The 20,916-nt window shown below is 39.3% G+C and overlaps 2 protein-coding genes across 2 annotated transcripts in view; one reads left to right on the forward strand and one right to left on the reverse strand.

The window, feature by feature from the left end:
* Positions 1–7,844, reverse strand: psmd12 (proteasome 26S subunit, non-ATPase 12). Its single transcript, XM_042485794.2, has 11 exons — positions 7,631–7,844; positions 7,181–7,240; positions 6,526–6,654; positions 6,038–6,145; positions 5,537–5,641; positions 5,239–5,388; positions 4,921–5,055; positions 3,389–3,501; positions 2,746–2,920; positions 598–675; positions 1–440 (listed from the first exon to the last, which is right to left on the reverse strand). The coding sequence occupies exons 1-11, from the start codon at positions 7,736–7,738 to the stop codon at positions 231–233; spliced, it is 1,371 nt and encodes a 456-aa protein (XP_042341728.1). The 5' UTR covers positions 7,739–7,844; the 3' UTR covers positions 1–230.
* A 7,612-nt stretch (positions 7,845–15,456) lies between these two features.
* Positions 15,457–20,916, forward strand: part of LOC121941918 (cytoplasmic phosphatidylinositol transfer protein 1-like) — an 87,786-nt gene continuing 82,326 nt past the window's right edge. Inside the window, exon 1 of the mRNA XM_042484903.2 lies at positions 15,457–15,796. Coding sequence (XP_042340837.2) covers positions 15,749–15,796 — 48 coding nt within the window. The 5' untranslated portion in view covers positions 15,457–15,748. The remainder of the gene's footprint in view (positions 15,797–20,916) is intronic.

The raw sequence follows: 20,916 nt of genomic DNA on the forward strand, positions 1-20,916 counted from the left end.
GGAGGTGCTCATGTGTTTATTGTTGAGGTTTTTACTGGATAGTAAAAAAAAATGAACAAAGTTGAAGTTCTGTGCATGTGCTGCAGATTTATCTCCAATTGTATGACATTGTAATAACGCTGCATTCACAGTCCGCCAATATACTGTATATTCAAAAACATTTTTTTTCAACAGAGGGAAAAACAAACAAATATGAACCAAGACGTAAAATAAAGCACTGCGTTCTTGTCTCACTGCAGGTTGTGGATCATCTCCTCCTTGGCGATGAGATGCGTGGTCTTGTTGACCAGAGACATGAGAGAGTTGAGTTTGTGTGACCAGTCGTTGAGCAGGTCGTTGGGGTCTTTTGGCCTCTGAAAGTTGATGATGCCGGCCAGCCGGTCGACCTTGGCGTAGATGGTCTTGTTTACAACTAGGCTGGAGAGGAACTCCTCGGATTCCTGGAGAAATGTTTGAGTAGATATGTTAGTCTTTCAAAATTATTTTCCAGCGGGACCAAATCCTGATACGTAGTTTCCTTAGTATCCCAAAGCAGCTTCGAACTAGAGGTCATATTGACTGAATTAAAAAAAGATAATTAGTAAAACTGCTGCTTACGTCAATAGAGAGGTCAAGGAGTCCAGCCATCCTCTTCATTGTGATTCTGGTGTAATATTTGGCCATTATTCTGATGTTCTGGGTGGAAAAGGGAGAATATCATTATTTTACATATCTGCAGCAGAAGATATGATAGGATAATATTTCAGGTTAGAACAGGGGTCCTTTCTGGTCACATTAACAGTCATAGCTGAAAAAAATATATTAATGAGCAATATCCAACCAATCTAATTTGAGTGTGCTTTAATATTGCACATAACAGTCTAACATTTTACCTGCTGGATCTGCACAGCTTCAATAACACATCCATCACATCAGTTGTTCCTATGTTTGTCTGCGTTGCACTTTTACTGCTTTCTGGTATTTTTACCCCAATGTCTCCACTTTGATTCATTTTCCACTTAAATAAATCAAACATTCCTACTTTGACGGTCATTGAATATTATTACATGCATAAAATATTCAGTTTTTTTTGTCCTAATTCTGAAAAACACAATACTCCTGCTAAGCTGTTTACATGGCTAATGAAAATGAAAGTTAATATACCAATTTACATGCAACCACGCATACTCACTCGAATAATGTGTCCTAAAATGTTGCTTATTACGTTAAAATACACTAAAATACACTGTCTGGGCCACTTGTGCTGTTTTGCTTCTTAACATTAAATGGGATCTTTTCAGAGTTTATCCACTGACTTGTTCAACTTTGCAAGCACAACAATATTTGAGTGTATCAAAAAACCCTGTTGATACAAGTCCTTTATAATGTTTAAAAGTAGGTGTGTTTGTAGGTGTTGTTTAAAATGTAGGCTTTTCTTTTGGGCATGCATCTCTACCCTAACTCTGTCGGCTGGCTGATGCGTGTACAAAGTATCCATGCCAACGCACAGAGCAGCCCGTTAACAGACAAGAGGCTGTGTGTCCCAAATTGCGTTAAAATCCCTGATCAAGATGCATATTCTGGATGCGCTGTATAGGTGTCCAAAGAATGCTTCTGAAACACTAATAATACCTGCATATCCCACATATCTTAAGCCAGGCTCAGACTACAGGATTTTCGAGCTGATTTATCCCCAGTTTATCCCCCTGGATTTTCTGGATTTCTGCATCAGAGCAGAAATCCAGTTTGGGACCACGGTCAGTGTTGATTATATGGTAATGTGATAGTTTTACAGATCCAGTGTTTAACAGCTCAGACTCATCAGGGCCCTCCTGAAAATGATAGACTTGTTTGATATTTAAGATTAAAAATATGGATGATTACAGTTATCAAGCAACAGTAAACACTCCAGCCCTTAAAGCTACAGCTATTTTACATGCTACTGTCGTCAGATATTAAAACTGACAGTTGAAATCTCACCTCCAGTTCTCACTGAGGAATAGACAACCTGAGTTGATAATGTTCTCATGCAGACTCCATTAGCCTTCTGCTTTGGGTTATCTCAGTGCAAAACATTGCTCACATGACACTTCATTGCACAACATCAGTTTCTGTGGGTATTACAACTGCGTCCCCATGACATCACATGAAGTGGTGCATTCCTGCTACCGTTAACACGATAATTTTGAGAATATCCTGTAATGTGTGCACGAGGTTGAGATTTAAGAGAAGAACATCTGTGATGTTTTCCCTTATTTGCATTGTGCGACCCAAATTCATCTGTATTTTAAAACTCCTGTGGTTGAGCTCAGCTTGAATCGGAAAATGCTACGTAAAGAATGAGGCTTTATTCAGAATATCCAAACAGAACATGCTATTTACATGAAATTTAAGCGTGCATGTAAATGCAGTCTCAAGATTTTTATGTGACATACGGCTTCACTTTTCACTAGAAATGCTAATTAGTCTAATCCGCAACATCCACACCTTTTTGTCCAGCTAAATTAAAAAAAAAAAAAAAAGAATGATTCACAGCAGCTAGTGCAACGTCTATGGACAATATTTATCACCATAAGATACTTATTTAATATTAATTAACGGTTTGAATACGCCAGCCAAGTTTGGGACAGCTAAAATGCCGTTAAAAGCTCTTAGAAAATGTATTTGATTAGATATCTCTCTGCTGCCAAGAGTCAACAACTTCTCACCAAACTAATCTGAATATGTACGCATCAGTTACACATGAGGAGAGCTTGTGGGACTTACATGCTCCACCACCCTGTTCTTCAGGTCCTTCCACCTCTTCTCCCCTTCTTCTGTATACGAGAAGACGTCTGTGGCAGGGCTGTCAGTTGAGCCCTCTCTCAGCTCCTTCCCATAATCCTCCACCAGGGAGGCCCAGCGCATCAGCTCCATAGTGGTGAACTGTTTCAGGAGGTCCCTAGAAATGGAGGAAGAATGGAGTGAAAATTACCCTGTGTTCATACCTTCCTGTAGAATGTAAGCACATTTTAGAAGTACGCAGTGCTATGATCATTCCCCCGAGTAGGAAACACACAACAACCTCGGGCATCTTGCATTCCCATGGTAAAAAAAAAACAAACAAACAAGTTAGTTCAGTTTGTCTGACGGTGCTGTATGTGTCAAGACGTTCCTTTTCTGACCACAATTCAGCAACAGCACACACTAACTGGTATATTGCACGGTTAATTAAAATAGCCCATACTTTTAAAGACTTTTTTTCCTGGTATCACACCTCTGCCCATTAAAAGTAAAAAAATGCTACATCATTTACAAATATGCCGTGAATGCATAAGAAGAAACTGGACCCACATCACATTAAGTCTGGGGACTGTTTTTTGTATTTATGGTGAAGCCAGCAGGCAGAGGAGCACAAACTATGTCTTACTTGTATTTAGGGATTTCTTCCAGTTTCTTGTCCGCACTGATTCTGTGCACGAGGTCCGACTGCTCGTTGTCGTAAGGGGCAAGAATCACATACAGCACGACACTCTTCAGGGCCTGAAATACAAATACATTCATGGCTTCTCAAGCGACGTTTAAAGGACAAGAAGCAAAATAAAGTCATGGAACAGATACACAGTGTTGTTTTGTTGTCTGTATTGTAAACTGTGCTGTGATTGTCACTATTCATTGAGAAGAAGAGCATTGATCAAAAGGATGTTCACATCCTGGATATGTGCCCAGGAGTGACACACGGATCAGCTCTGACGTCATCCGAAACCACATACACGCATGAATTATCCAACTGTCACACAACCGAATATGTTTTCTCTGATTTAGAGACACGCACCCACAGGCTATGTTGACTTTAAATCCAGTATTGTATTGATGTATGAGTATTTTCTTTAACAATTTACTTTGATGATAAGTAAAGCTGCTTTGAGTGACGGTAAACATTTCAATGCGTGCATATACAGTACAGTTCCAATTATCCTGAGACATTTAAGCAGCAAAACAAATAAACTGTAGTTAGAAACTTGACAGAACTAAACTTAAATTTGACAGAGGAAATAGGGCTTAACTCAAACTTTAAACAGTAGCAGAATTTTGGTTCATATTTGATCAGCACTGCTTAGTTTTAAATGTTTGAAATCAATATTTTTAGCCTCCTATTTTACAATATAGCAAACAGTATATCGCCCACTTCCTGTTCACAAACTTGTATTACAGCCAGGCAGTGCACTACAATGCGTTTCTGAAGACACTTTCAGCGAGACAATACACAATACAGTCACAAAATCTTGGTTTATATTTGATCAGCAGTGCCTAGTTTTACCGTTTGGTCTGACTATGGTTCGAGTTTGAGAGACAATTAGTGTGTGAGAGAGAGTAGGAAAGAGAAAGAGACGGGTCTCTCTCCTGATCTGCTCCTATACTCTTTGTGTCCGTGGTGGCGGCAGGCGTACAAATATGTGGAAGTACAATCCGTAGTTTTAGCAACAGTCCAAAAGAAAAAAATCAGGAATGTATCTCTGTAATTAAGTCAATATCATTACTAAATGTGATGATATGGTAACAGATTACATGTTGGTAAAATAAAAATGGCAGCAAGAATTTATCATTCTACCCGCCCGCTATTATTCAATATGTTAATGTTTATGACCTGACCTACCCAATCTGCAGATTAACTGACAATGCTCTTGGATATATCTGCAATGTGTGCAAAACTAGTGTTTGTGCTCATTAAGTCAGGGTTGGTACAGTAATTTATTGTGTTTACAAACATATTGTTCTTCTGTAACCATGATACTGTGCACCAGCACTAAGGCAGAAAAACAGACAGCAGTAGCACAGCAGTGAATTGGAAACACCAGTAGAAGAATCATACATTCTCATTGATTATGGGAAAAAAATACAAATGCATATGTTTAATATTACATCATGATATAATTTGGCTTTGAGAAGAAGTCCACCTACCTGTTGCCACTTGCTGCTGTCCTCCAAGATGCAGGGTGTGTCATAAATGGCCCGGTAGTGTTTGCAGATAGACAGGTAGGAGCCCTCGTGCTGGTCTACCTGAATCATCAGGTTGTAGTACTTCAGCTTCGACTCCTGAGTTGTTCAATAGACAACAGGAAAAAATTAGTGTTCCGGTACATCGACCTGCTCGGTTCAGATCCACTAAAAATACATACCAGCTTTCAAAGAGAACAAAGAGTGTCAGGGAGTGTTTGTCAAGCCAACAACACATTGCTGTATTTTGTTAGCGCTCATTTCCTGGCTTCTTTCTCTTACCTCAGTGCCCTCCTCTTGGAAGAACTTGGTGTTTATCTTCTTGCTGATGATCTGGGTGCGAATGTAATCCTTGACAGCGATGCAAAGCCTCATCTGTTCCAAGATGAACTCCACCTTCTCTTTTTTCTCCATGGAGCCATAGGTCTCCACCTGTGCCAGAAAAAGTATTTTAGGGACTTCTAACAAAACTCTAACACTCCAATTTTTTTCATACCTCTTAAAGCATTAGCCACCACAACTACTGGGAAGATTTTTCTCCACCCTAAAAGGAAGAAAATAAAGAACATTAGCCTCTTACCTGCAGCTCCTGAAGAATTGAAGCTGCCTCTTTGACCTCTCCACTCTGCTCCTTGATATTGGCCAAAGTCTTTGTCAGCCTGGCACGCTCAATCTCTACATAGATCTATGAGGAGGACATGTTTAGTGTATTAGCGAGGAGAAGCAGGGTTATGTCTTTAGTGGAATGGTAATCCATTCATCCCCACAACCAACCAACCTATTATATAACTAAACACATTTTAATGCAATTCTCAGAGGAAGAGAATTTTTCATGAAAATAAGACCCTCAAAAATTGCATAAAACCTTAGTAAATGTCATTGTTTCCCCACTCAGAAGATATAAACAAACAATACATTTACATTGGTATGCCTGTTGATACACAAATCTCTGGGTGCTTCCAACATAGTTACCATGTCATTCTCAGGTTCCCTCCACAGAGTGGCCTGCAGGTACTTAATGTAGCTTTCATGTTGTCTATAGCTACATCTCTATTTTAATACACATAAAAACATTCCAGACCTTGCCAGCAGTCACGGTGCGAAGTGTGTCGATGAGCCTCAGCTTGATGGGCAGATCAGTCACATTATCAACATACTTGTAACATTCTTGCACCATCTTGGCAACAGCCTGATAAGACAGAGAGCAAAACAAAAAATGATACATACCTCATTAGAGCTTGACAAACAATGACTGCAAGGTATTAATTAAATCAAGTTTGTTATAAGTCCTGCAAATGTAGTTACATGTCTAATTTCAGCTCAATAGGACTTTCCAAAAAGATTATAATAAACAGGAATCCAAGTCTTTAAAATATATGTTGGTGTGAATATTGCAGAGTTCACAAAATATGCTCGATGTCTCTCTGAACTGCAATGCTCATTGTTGGGTAATTTGATTGGTCAGTGGTGCTGTTCACAAGATTTCTTGTTAGGGTACAAGAAAAATGTTGAATTCAAAAGAATATGTTCTGGACATAACAGACCATCAGGGAGGAAGAAATATCCCACCTGTTTGAGCTGACTCCTCCTTTTGGAGAGCAACATGATGTTTTCATTCAGGGCATCCCAGTCCTTGGCTTCATAACACATCTGGACCACGGCCACAAGGATTCTGGAAGTGGACACCATGTCTGATGCCTGAGGGGTTAGAGGCAGATCAGTAAAACAAGGACTAAAGCATACACACACAGCTACTTAGGAAATTTTCCTGTACTTGTAAATGTTTGATGCTGAGGACACAACCACCCAAATATATATAATAGGGTTCAAAGAAACTTGTTTTCCGGGACATTTTGGTTAATTTGGTGATTTCTTTTTTTTTTCTTTGGCATGAAAGCAGAAAGCTGTTACTGTTCTGGGTGACATTACAAGCTTGTTTTTCTAACTGAAGACTATATCCACTGCTTAAATCAGGTCCAAAAGAAAGCACAGTTAAGTATCTTCTGTGATTTGGACATTTTAATTAAGATATATAGCCTGACAATGAGGAAGGTCCAGCAAATCACTATGTTTTGGGGTGGGCTGAGAAATAATGTTCAGCCTTATCATAAACAGTCAGTGTATTTATGGCATCACATTCGGGGATTGACCTCCCAGAGGTTGAACCTTTCATAGCTTAATGAATAGGAAAGTAAACAAGTTGCAGTTGTAAAGATCCACTAACCGTTCTTGTTTGCTTCTCCAATGACAACAAGTTCTCAATGGCCTCCTGCAGCTTGCCCTCCTGCAATAAAAAAAATACAAAACTCGTATTAACACTTACTACATTCGACATATGTTAAAAGTTTCTGTGGACATAACGTATACAAAATAAAAGTCTTCCGCCTAGCAAGCAGGTTAGCTTATAATATTTTTCCAACGACTAGACCGCTAAAATTACTAGCTTGCTAGCGAGCCTAAAAACAAAAGCATATATGTCTCTCTGCGACAACAAAAGGGCAACTTTAATGTGAGAAGGTTATAACACACATCAACATTCATGTTTAATTTACGCTCAATACATGGGTTGTATGAGGTTCTCGGGTGCTGCTAAAACGCCGATGTTAGCTTGGATGCTAACACACTGATGCCGTCGCACCATGACTCAGCCGGCGCTGGCCTCTTTCACACTTACTTTGGCCATTTTCTCGCACTCCGGGAGTCGCTGGTCTACAGTTGAACTGTAGTCGATCTCCATCTTCACAATCTTCCCATCGGATCTTTCAGACCGTTCCTCAGACATCTTTGCGGTGTTCAAGTAGAGATAATATACGGCGCTTTTCTTCACTTGCCACCAAACTCAGCCTGGCTATATTTTGCTTGTCAGAAGAACGAAGCGGGAGGCGACCAATCAGAGGACAGAACAAAACAGCAGCTCGATGCGCCTGAAGGACCCAGCGTGGACCCTTCAAAATATTCCAGGCAGGCGTTATAAAGCCCACTTTTTTATTGAACGTTGATTTGCTGTGACTGCTGGTGAGACTTTGAAACATTAGCACTACGACAGTGTCTCATAATCGTATGTCTCTGAGCAGGTATACGACAAAACACGGAAAAACCCATGGATCTATTATAAATCCACACGGCTAGTATATTTCATACGTAGTGCGGTCTCTATATTTAATATTATACAACAAATTAATGATTTTACCATTATTAGGGACTGTCCGTAGTTGTTGTTAATGGAAAGGGGTGCAAAGTGGAGGCACGTCAAATATTTTTTTTAAGCATAAGGGGTTATTTTTTTTATTTGTCTTAGGGGAGGGACACTCAACTTTAAATGGCTGTATATTGTATTTATTGTCCTGTATCCTGCGACATCGTTGGAGTTGAACGATGAGTTGATTAAAATAAACAGCAGCAGTGAAATATGGTTATTTATGGTGGAGGAAGGGTCATGTATAAAATATCTGTAGCTCAGGGGAGGGAAATGACAATCAAAGACAAAAAAAAAAAACATGCACTAGGCACCCTCTACTCTGATATCTGATAAATAAAGAACAGTTCCTTCTGAGGTTATTTTATATGTAGGTTACACAATGAATGCCACGTAATGATGATAAGTGTATTAAAAATAACTGATTTAAGATGCTGTGCAGTTTGAATTTGTTTGAATGAATAGTTTTGCATTTTTGGTTATCCTGTTTCATGTTATCTCTAAGCTGTCACAACTGGTCTTAGTAACATTTGGCACCCCTCCCTGAGGAGACACTTTAATCCGTCTATTAAGGAAATTGTTTTAATTTGGGGAGGTGCTATTTTAAATTAAGGTTTTTTTTCAGTTTTGTATCAAACCAAATGAGTCTATTTTTAGCTGAATGTGACAAGAGGTACCTTTTTATTCTTAAAGAGGGACACACAATACTATTTGACATAATGTTTTTTATGCAAGTATATAAATGACAGGAAAATATAAAAGAAGTCAAAATATCATGAGATTTAAGAGGATCATGCGCTCCTTATAGCATCAAAAACTAAATCTGATTGAGGTGATTATGATGACGAGGTGGAGGATGATGTTCATTGTGTCATTTGGTGAATGCTTTTTTGTCAAATTGAGTTTACGACTCCACTGAAGTCAAAACCCAAATTTTAGTCATGTTGGCAATGTTGATAGTGATGATGAGAGAGGAGGACAATGATAATAGAAATAGAATGGTGACAATAATAACACAAACTTATTTTGAAAGTTTAATGCCTGTCCTCATCTATCAAATGTTCAGAGTGAATGAAGAACTTTGTGAATGGACTTGATTATACTGTATGAATGGACACAAGGTGCAATGGCCACAGTCCACCAGTAGGTGTCCCTTTAATAACTACATTGTGCATTCCTGTCCTCACTCAGTTCACCACTTTGAAGGCTCCAATGCCCCCATAAATGAAGCTAATGTGGGTCAGTGATTTTCCTGCACGTGGCAGAGAAAGCCCGTAAGACCTGAGCTAAAATCAGTTTGATCCCAGTGTAGGCTCAGCACAGACCTCTGAGGCCTAATAACTGAGCATGACTCAGATCCACTGAGGGGAAGAGCCAATATGGAACAAGGACTCTGATTGCAAAAACATCAGAAAGAGCTCAGCTTAAGGGGACTGACTGAAGCATCAAATGACCACCATGATCATCAGTATCATCCTTACTATGACATGACAATAACAGGCATATATATATACATATAGTATACACATATACACATACAAAGTATATTTGAGATTCTTATCTCAAATAACTAAGATAACTTATTATTTTTAGCTCAGTTTATGCATGCAAACCATCACTCCTAACACAGCTCACACTTCCTATTTTAATGCAGCATTCTTTGCAAAAAGTGGGACATTTGGCTATTTCAAAGCTTACAGATTTGCTTGGTATTATTGATGTGACACAGCAGCTCAGATGACATCATACTCTAATCTCCTTTCTAATCAACACAGGCCTTATTGAAATAGTTAGGTCATCATAAGGTCATAGTTAGTTGGTTCAGACATTCCACTCACATGAAGGCCCATCACTGTCCCATGACGTCTAAGCTCCAGGGTTTAATGTTAATATAAACTCAGACTGTCAGAAATTAAATATGGGTCTGGTATTTTTTAAAAAGCTCTTTCTTGTGTTATGCGGCAGATCAAACAAAGACTTTGATTGTACTCCTAGCTGTCATTTCTTGAGATATCTCAGGACATCTTGAGGAACGTCTCATACTATGACATGTCAATAAAACTAATAGACTGCTGTTAGTTATAGGATGTCTTTGTAATACTGATGATGTCAAATGACCTCACAGCTGCCTGGGTTTTCACCTTTATGTCTCTACCTTGACTGTTTACTTGAAGAATCTGCAGCGCTCAGCTTTTTATAAGGTCACACAAACGTCACACAAATGCAGCACCGGACTTTCAGCGCCTGGCAAACTCACCCCCCCCACCACCACCCCCACCCCATCCTCAAAACAAACTTTATTGTAATTGCTTTTAATCTCTTACATTTATTGGATTTGTTATTAACAATAACACAAGTAAACAACTTAGCAATCAAAAAATACTAATAAATAACAATCAGTAAGAGAACATGGTATGTTCAAATGAACAAATTTCACATTCTTCCTGTTTTTGTGCAGTGCCCCAGATGACTTTTGCCATTTCATTTTCTCTTATTCTAATGTTCTCCATGTGCTCTATTTTTCTGAAAGGCTAAATAAAAATAAAATAAAATAAATATAATTGTTGCCTCTGGCTGGCACCCTAGATGGCTGCCCACATCACCTTTAGGAAGATCCATCACTGCTTATGTGTGCTGTGTTTTTTGCAGAATACCTTCACTATACAATAACCAGAGGTGTGGATTTGAGTCACATGACTTGGGCTCAAGTCATAACTCGACCAACAAATTCAAAAATACTTGCAATTCATCAAAGACACCAATGACACTTGACTTCACTTGGATTCCAGCCTTTACTTAATAAGGTCACCCAAGTCAATTTGGGAAGATAATGTTAAAGACATTTTTTCCAATATGAGATGAGTTAAAAACAAGACAGGACAGAAACATACAAAATTCATTCTATTGTGGTATTGGTTAACAGTGCTATGAAATTACAATACTGGCAGTACTTTTTTTATAATTAGGTTTAGTCACACTTGTTCTAAGAAATTAATACATTTTTAAAGAGCATTCATAATTTGTTATAAATTTAATGCATTATTATTATGTTGTTAAAATAGCTTTACATTGGCTGAAAAAGACTTAATTAGAACTCAAAATGCAATGTTAAGGACTTGGGACTTGACTTGGGATTGGTCAGCCTTGACTTGTGTCGAGACTTGCCTTTGTTGACATCGGTCTTGGCTGTCTTGACCTAGGACTTGCCTGTCTTGACTTAATTGGGACTTGCTTGTCTGGCCCTGGATCTCGACTCTGGATTTGCCTGTCATGGCTCGGGACTTGAAATGGAACTTGAGTGCAAAGACTTGAGACTTACACATGACTTGAAAAACAATAACTTGGTCCCACCTCTGACAATGACTGAAGTAAATCTGATGTAGTCTAGAACACCGTATGCTGGCCTATCTACACACATATGTAGTGCGGTCGCTATATGTAATATGACAGCATAACTCAATAATACATTTGTATTGAGCTTGTTGGCTCATACACTAACAAGCACGTACAGCTATATTAGTCAGAGGTTTTTATTGTTTCTATTTTAAAGCACGCTAATTGATTGGAAGCCAAATGAGTGAATATATTTAAAGAGGATAATAATATGTTTTAGGTGCATTTATCTTCAGTGAGCTCTGGTGAAACGTAGCAGCAATATGTGGCACTTGCTTTATTACTGTGGCAGTGGAGCGCTATTATGTAAATTCTCTCATTGTGAATATGACTCATTTAATTCATAATGCCCATTTAATGTGCTACTACACATTGTTAGATCATTTACAAGAACACAAATGAGAAAGCCTTAATAAAAGACTGATGTGCAGTTAACACAACTAAGGAAGCAGTTTGCCTGAAGACATACAAGAAGTAAATGTATTTTTGTTTAAGACACACAGTCTTTTATCAGTCTTGTGGTTCACCACAAGTGATACGAATACAATAAATTATCTTTAGACATATTTCCATTGCATCCATTATACTGTAAATAATTTCTACATGTAAAGGCTGTATATACCCCATAGTTTCAGTAAAGCATGTTGGTGACATTGCTTTAAGGTGCTGTCCACACATTAGTTCTGGGATTAAGCATAAGGGCTTAAATTCAAATGCTGTTTCAGATGGTTCACAACCCTGCACAAATATATTTCTGGAGAAAACGCTGAATGTGTGCTGACAGCGCAAAACGCTGTTTGTCAGCATCTTCAATACAGAATTACGAGCATGAATTTTGCTGAGTATATACCAAAATGAATCACAGGTGTCAATGAAGCCAGCAACACAACTCCTCCCTTGATTAAAAGTGACGGTTTATTAATGTGTTTACCTTGTTTGTTTCTGCTTTCCTTTAGACAAGCATGGCTCGAAAGGGGCAAGTGTGACTCATTTTATTCACAAGAGTGCTGCCATCAGAGAGTCAGAGCTGGCTCATTTGTTACTTTGGCCTGGCAGGCAAGTATTTTTTTTATGCTTGGACAGGATCATCATTGTCACTTACTTACCCTTGTTTAACTGGGGAAATCCCAAACTACAGAAAACAAACTGCTGAAGAGCAGACCTGAGAACAACAGGTGAAAAAAAAGGCATGGGTGAATTATAAGACAATGGGCCCTTGGGCACAGATATGAAAAGAGCCAAACCACCTCCCCTTACTAAGTAGCAAGGCACAGAGACTTTATGGTGGTTTTGCATCTCTTGCATGTTTTTGAGGATTTACGTCTCTTTATGGCATTTTCTCTCGTTTCTCGGTTGTTTTGTGTAAAGCTCCGATACCGTAAAAAAAAAAAAAAAATCATGTCCGATCCTAAATGAACCTGCACAGTTTCTGTCCAAGCCTGAACCATGGCAACAGTTTTGGGCCTGAGACCAATTAAAAAACACAGGGCATCTAATCAGAGCTCTTTTGTGTCACTTTAAAATAATTGTGTGTCCTTTTTGTCATTTTGTGTATACTTGTGGTCATTTTCAGTCTGTTCTTTTTTGGTACTATTAATTTGACATTTGACATTTTGCAAGTGAAAGTTAGGGGCGCCCCTAAAACTCTGGGCCCCTGGGCCTGCCCATTCAGTAACACATCCATGGAAATTATTAGGGACATTTGCAAAAAAAATATGCAGACATTATGATCATTTGTTTATAACTGCATAATATCTACATATGGTGGTGCATTAGCATGCAGTAATACACGTGTTACTGTTGTACTGCATGCTCCACATGTCATGGCCCACTAGACTTGAAATGAAACATATGACATGAAAGAGCATCTTAAGACTCAGTGATGGCTAATAGGCTGACATCTAACAAACCATGAATTTTCACCCTGCAACATTGCCGATATATTTCAAATGAGCGATAATAAACCAAATGTGATTATCAAAATTTGTTTGCAGAGCTTTCCCGTTCAATAAAACTAGACATTTACAGGCTTGCCATTCATCATCTTGCTAGTTTTGCTTCTTTCCTTCTCTCTGATCTTCAGTATGGCCTAAGGTCAGCTCAGGTGACTGAGTGAGATAGTGAGAAACATTTCACGATCTAGCCATAAAAACAACAAAGCGGGATTAACAAAAGCCTCCTTGTTTCCATGTTACATGCATGTTTGGGATACTGCATTCACCTAACACTGACTACTGTGTGTTTGAAAAGGTCACTATACTGCATGTCAAACCGGTTGTCAGGAAAGCATTCTGCTTTACTTTTACAGCCAGCGCCCTGACTGTGAAGGCTACATGTGCATGTGAGAAAGCAGGGTGAGACAGATGCAGTGTGAAGCAGTGGGCTGATGTTTCCTGAGCTGTGGTTGAGTCGACCGATGTTTCCATTAAGCACCGCGTCGTATTTCAGCGAGGGGGGCTGGGGCTGCTGTGAACCGCTTTATTTTCCGATGCCTCTGCAAGCTGCTTTTACAAGTAAAGACAGGACCGGATAAGGCAGAGAACCTCCTTTTCCGCCGACTCAAGACTTTGCTCACCATTTTAACTTTGAAGACAAGAATCGTAAATTGTGTAAAAATGGAGTGTGGTTTTTGAGGAGGTTTTGAAAAGCACATATTTTCTTTATTACCAATTTGGGCATTTACTTCTAGCGGTCTCCAGAATGAACCCGTGTGCAGCTAGCCGGCACAAGGCAATGTCACATCCGGTCAGACATTTTTCAAAATATTGGTCTCATTGGACTAAGATACTGGAAATGTACTTAATGGTAAACTTAAAAGTAAAAATGCAAGGGGTTGTGGGGGGTGGTATATACCTGTATATGTAGCTACAAATATTTCCCCTTGAGCCTCCTTGAGTGACTGGGGGGAAATGCATGACCCTTCCCTTTCCATAAATAATTAACCATATTTTAAGGTTTTTCAAGAAAAACCCACTTGCAGGTATTGGGGTTCTGAGGGTATTTAAAATAAATACAAATTACAACCATTTAAAGTTGAATGCCCCTCCCCTAAGTTAAATTCAAAACATAACCCTCTCTCTAGTGCTTAAAAATGATTTGAAATGCCCCAGCACTACCTCCTATGACTTTTTTCTTCACTCATCTGTTACTTTGCACCCAGAGTTTGGCTCTTAATTAATTTTGTTCTCTCTGAATTTTTCTATGTTTTGTTTTATTATAAAGCACTTTGCTACTGTGTTATAAAGGTGCTATATGAATAACGTTTATTATTAATATCATTATCATAAAAACAAAAGACAACTGAGATCAACCAATCAATCAGACTTTATTTGTATAGCAGTTTTCATACAAATAAAACACAAAGTGCTTTATACAATAAAACAAGAATCCCCTCCAACACACACACACACACACACACACACACACACACACACACACACACACACACACACAGAGGCACATGGGTAAAAAAGTAAGACTTTGATGAGTTCTTATTAATAACAGAAACTGAGGAAACGCTACCAAAAGTGAGAAAAGACCAGAGGCAGGATAAAACCTATAAATAAAAGATAAACATAAATAAATAAATATAATATGGATAATAAATAAAATAAATAAATAAATAAAATGTAACGAATAGCTGATAAAAAGTAAATAAGAGGATAACAGAACAAATAATAATAGACAAAGAATATAAAAATAATACACCATCTAGTAAAACAGTTAAACAGACTAAAATGTATAAAGTCAATTAAAAGCCGAACTAAAAAATGTAGGTCTTAAGTTTGCTCTTACAAGCTAAAAATGATATCTGCAGTTGTTTATTCTTACTTTTATTCATTTATTTACTTTTATCAACGTAACAAATGTCACAGTCTTATTTTGAAGGCTCGATTCTTACGTTTTCCGGTCGCGCTCTGCAGTGTTTTCTCAAAACTTGACTCGTCAGCGTGATAGGAGGGGACGATCCTGAAGCGAGCTCGTTTCTGTCCTGACGTTCCCCGCCGGAGAAAGTCCTCTGGTTCCGATGAAAGAACTCAGCCGTAACTCGGGGTGTATTTCATAACCCGGGCCAACCATCCTCCCACATGCGCTGACACGTCTCCAGATATTACACACATCCCGTCGGGTGACGGAGGGAGCGTTTACTCGGCTGGTTTGACATATTGTGAATACATACAAGAGACGCGCGGAAGGGGGAAGATGTTGCTGAAGGAGTACAGGATATGCATGCCCCTCACAGTCGAAGAGGTGAGTTTTTTTTACTCCAATTTTAACTTATATGAGACATTTTCCACCACGACTGAGGTTCACTGTTGTTCAGACAACTCTCACAGTTAAAGCGTTGGCTTTGCTGTCCCAGACATGTGGCAGGAGGCTACACGGAGTGTGTGAGAAACATTTAAGCGATTCACATGAACTTTAAGCATGGACCATACTTTCGTGTTTTGCCTTCCTCTTCCTCTGTCAATTGTAAACAATCCCGCTGTTACACCAGATTGTGTGATCCGTGAACCAGACCCTAACCCCCCCCCAGCGACTTAGAAAAATCAACCATTTTTTTAAGCGTGTCTGGTACTGAGCCGATATGAACATGTAATTACCTTTTTTTGTTTGCTCACAAGCGCAACGCTGGACTTCAAGAATCCTACTTATGACTTTTTTAGGATTTAGATTGGTACACTTTACACTCCACCCTACGAATCATTGTAGTCAGTTAAAATCGATTACAAATTGATTAGTTTCTATTATCTGCTGCCAGAGTGATAAAATAAAGTGGTATCACCAATACCTCACTGATAAGCACCCTAGAAGTCACACTTTATGGCCATATGCTGTGGTTCCAACACTGCTCCTCTTTCACCTAAATTGCATTCCATTAAATTCATTGGTTGCACATGATGGCACCAACACACTGCAGAGCAGGGGTCTCTGCACTTAATGGTGTTTTGTACGACTGACAGTTGCAATCATGCTGCGCTGATTGATATCAGAAAGAAAGGACCATTGTCTGTATTCAGCCAATTTGGTGTCACGACCCAGTCTAAAATTAGAAGGTGAAGATGATTGCTTCCTCGCCCTGACATGCATGCTATATGCAGTATGACAGCACCTTTTTCAATTATCACCCAGGTCATTGTTGTCTTACTCATGGTTTGTTGTGTTGTTGGGATGTGTGTGTGTTTTGTGTTTTTGTGGCTGAGAGTTGGTAGTCAGGTGGAATAATGATCTGGCTGCAGCGCACTGTCTCCACTGATGTCTTGTCAATTCAGATGCTAAGATGAAAACCCAGGAGTGATTTACTGTTGTCTGGAGAAACATCACAAATAAAGCCTAACAAGCAGGGCCTTGGCCAAATAATCAAGGCATTTTTATATTCACACAAAGTTATTTTTTAGGAAGGGAAAAGAGAGAGCAGATAAAAGACAGCAAGACTTCAATTGCTCGGTCTTACAACTGTCTCCACCAATATGTATCCTGCAGCTAACTGCATCGGATTTATGCTCATTTTCCCTGCTTTGTGACGGAGTAGCGCCACATTTAATGAAACTCTTGCCAAGTGGAGATTGAAAGAACAAAAAGTTTATTTATGCCTTTTGGGCACCAGTGCTACAAGCAGTGAAAAGGCGTTCCACCACTGACTCATGCAAAAACCTGTGGTCAAAGGGAAACTTCATCTTCTAATACATGGGTGTCTAGCTCGTCTTCTTAAATACCTTTGCAGTGTGTGTGTGTGTGTGTGTGAGAGAGAGAGAGACACACACCATGTGTGTGTGAGACGTGTGTGTTATGTGGGTATTTGCATTCACACATGCATTTTCTGTTAAGTAAATCAACCTCGAACATTCACCATGTGTGTGTGTTTCAAGTCCAGAGGAGTAGTGAGGAGCTTTCTCGTCACGTCCGTTGAACTTGTGAACAGATGGTTGTCATGAGAGGCAAGAACAGTGAGATTAAAGGCTCAGTCTGAAATCAGATTTGGACAAAAGAATTATCCCACCACCAAAATTCAAAATACAGGATTAAATTCCACAATGAATTACTTTCCACAGATGTTGCATGTTGGTTCGTACTTGGACTTAGTTTGTTTCATTATTTGTTTTTTAGTTTATTTTCTTCACCATCTGATATATGTATGTGTGCAACTTCCTGTTACTATGGATTGCTACAGAGAAAAAAACACTTCCTTCACAATACAGGCCAAACCTGTGTGATGTGCTTGTCCAACTTCTAATTAACCCAAAGAACCAGATCAAGCTGCATTCAATTATCTGTTTATCAGCTGATGTAGGTAGTTTTACTGGTTGTGTCTGTGTGTGTGTGTGTGTGTGTGTGTCCCTTTTTTTATCATTCACTTTGTCTTTAACTGAGCCGAGCATTCTGCTGCTCCGTCAGTGCCCAGAGTACACCCTGCGCTCCTAGAGTGTGGTGCAATTATTAAGTGAACACTCTATATACATTCATACATATATAAACAAGTTTTTATATGTATGTATGTATATATACCATTTGCTTATTATAATCTTGGCGTGCTGCCACTTATAATGAATTTGTGGGAAACCCTTGCATTACATTTGGGGAATAGCGCACTATGACTTGTTCAAGACTCAAAACTTACCTCTGCTGGTTATTTCCAAGCTGTAAGCCATGATGACGGTTCATAAGAACACATATAATAAAGCAAAACAGGATGCTCCTTTGAATTCTTTTGAAATACAATATAATTAGAAGTGAGTTGCGACAAGCTTTTACACGGTACTTTTATCATCCAAAAAGGGGAAGGATGCATTGGTCTCACATTTTAGCAAACGAAGCAGAATGGCCATCTGCTCAGATAAACACTGCACTTTGCTTCCATTTATTTATTTATTATTTTTTAACATTGATAAAGCCCTGTTTGTATCAGTCCCAGGAAGCAGGGCGTCCATTGTTTGTTGACAGTCCCAACTTAGAAAAGAAGCGTCCTTAATGGTCTGGAGGGGTAAACATAGAGGAGGTTCCATTTTTTCTTATCATGGCTGCACACATTGAGCCGAATGTCATCCCTAATCTCCTAAAAGTGGAGTCAAAGTTTCCTGTCTGTCCAATGGGAGAGGAAGGAGGGAATGAAAGGAAGAGTTGATGGATGGAGAGTAAGGATAAGCTACTTGGTGCCAACTGCTGAGGGGTTCAGGGGACAGGGGCAGAGAGGACGGAAAGAGAGGAGGGCAGGAGTGCGGCAGCAGCGGGGAGTTCTGGGAGATTTCTTTTCTGTGAAACTCTCCAGGGTTCATGCGCCAATAGTCTCTGTATGTGTGTGCGCGCTTAGATTTGAAGTCAGGGGGACATGCAAGGTCACGTCTGTCTGTGTATTGTCTTTGAGAAGAGATTGCTGTCTGCTGCTCGGCTGTGCTGCGTCATCACAGACTTACTACCGCAGTTGTTGGCTTGGCTATCCAGGCAGTGTTTATACAAGTTTAACAAACACTACACACACTGAAGAAATCATTTAGTAATACCAGAGAGTATGAGCTGTTCTCTGAGCCGCGATTTTCTGTCCTGTTAAACATTTCTTGCCTGTTTGGGTGTGTGCCTGGCATATTACTGCTGCCTTTTCTCCTCCTGGTTTATCCCCCATTTATACTGCCAACAAATAATTAGAAGTGATTACTTTCGGATGAAACCTTATAAAGGAACAGCCATCAATGGTTTCTGTTTGTGACTGAACAAAAAACAAACAAGTTGTGGTTCTATGCCGTTTACTGTCATTTGGAGTCTTGTTACTGTGAGGTTTCAGTCAGCAGCGGAGACACCGGGAAGTCTCTGCTCGGGGCCAGGAAGTTGTCTTGGATATTACCAGGCTTGCCATTTCCCTGTTGTCAGTCTTTGTGCTATGATAAACTAACTGCTGGCTTCTGGTTGTAGTTTTATATTTAATGGACACATATGAGAATGGTATCAATCTTGGCACCCAACTCTCCGCAAGAAAACAAATAAATGTTTTTCCCAAAGAGCGAAATTATAAGCTTAATTAGTTAACAATGTGAAAGCTAAGAAAATTCAAAGCCAGGTGTGGAAATTATAGTTTTCAAGCCACAGCACAAGACTTTACATGGCTGATTGTTTCTGTCAGCATTACTGACTTGGTCATTCATTTTGTGGTACTTTTCATTTAAATTTGTCCACCCTGGAACACCTGAAATGTAGAAAAATAGGCATCCTCTGATGGGGAGTCCTGCATGAGTTCAGTTTTTCAAACCCACACCTGCAAAGGTCACTGCCAGAACCGATCCCAGGTTTCCTCACGAATATTTGTTATTGTTATTTGTTATTGTTATATCATTATGTTATTTGTTGTGGCCCATCGTGATTAAAACATCTGCCGTCACTTATTGATTTTACATTTTTTTGGAGCTGGACCATTCATCAGGAGCACTGTTTTGGAATACACATTACTGTTATGTTATTGAATGCACCACACTTTCAAAGCACAGCGTGCACTCTGGGCACAGAGGGAGCAGCAGAAAGGCAGGAGCAGTGAAAGTGAAATTTAACCATTCATGTGGTTGGTCTTATGTCTGCATCAGCTGCTCCTCTCATCCATCGATCTGATCAGCTCTGACTGGATTGGCAGCTCAATTAGCCACCATGCGCCTCAAACTGCTGCAGAGGGAAAAAACAGTTTGTCTGCACTGCGTTCACAGACCTTCAAAAATGAATTTAGAGAGCGGCACAGAGACACAGCTGCTGCTACACACATATTCTTATTCTGTGGGAAACACTGGCCCCCTTACATGCAGTTATATCCAGGTCAAATCCAGACCCACCCTGACAACTTGATATAAGTCCCACATCCTGATCTGTGATTCAACACACACGCTACACACTTTTCACTCACTTTAAATATTTTGTTTTTACTATATTAACTGCGAGATTGGAACATGCAACATAAATTTAAATCACAGTTATTCTGTAGCCGTTTTGGCAGTATCAATCACCATCTCTGTTGCTTTTCACTATGCTCAGGTTGCTTTGCAGAAAAAGAATGTCATCCATAGTCCCTGGTTTAGGATGAAATAACAAATGCAGCTGAGGAAAAGGTTTTTTACTGACTGCAACTTGATGCCAGGATGGCGAACACAGGCTGTGTCATAGCACTTAACAAATAAATTAAGTCTTGGCAGCTGACTAGGCTAATTGATATAAGCTGATTTTGATGTTGGAAATACTTCGCAATTATTTTCATTTCTGATTTCTCTTGAAAAAAAAAACAAATAATATTTTTGTTCTGGCCTGCTGCCTGCCCTTTTTACCTGTTCTGCAACTTTTTTTGCCGGCACCCCGAAGTGACCAGGTGCAGGACTATGTGGTGAATAGGTTTTGAAATTGCA

The sequence above is a fragment of the Plectropomus leopardus genome, chromosome 3 (assembly GCF_026936395.1).
Source record: "Plectropomus leopardus strain MGB_pleo_1.0 chromosome 3, ASM2693639v1, whole genome shotgun sequence".
Taxonomy (NCBI): domain Eukaryota; kingdom Metazoa; phylum Chordata; class Actinopteri; order Perciformes; family Serranidae; genus Plectropomus; species Plectropomus leopardus.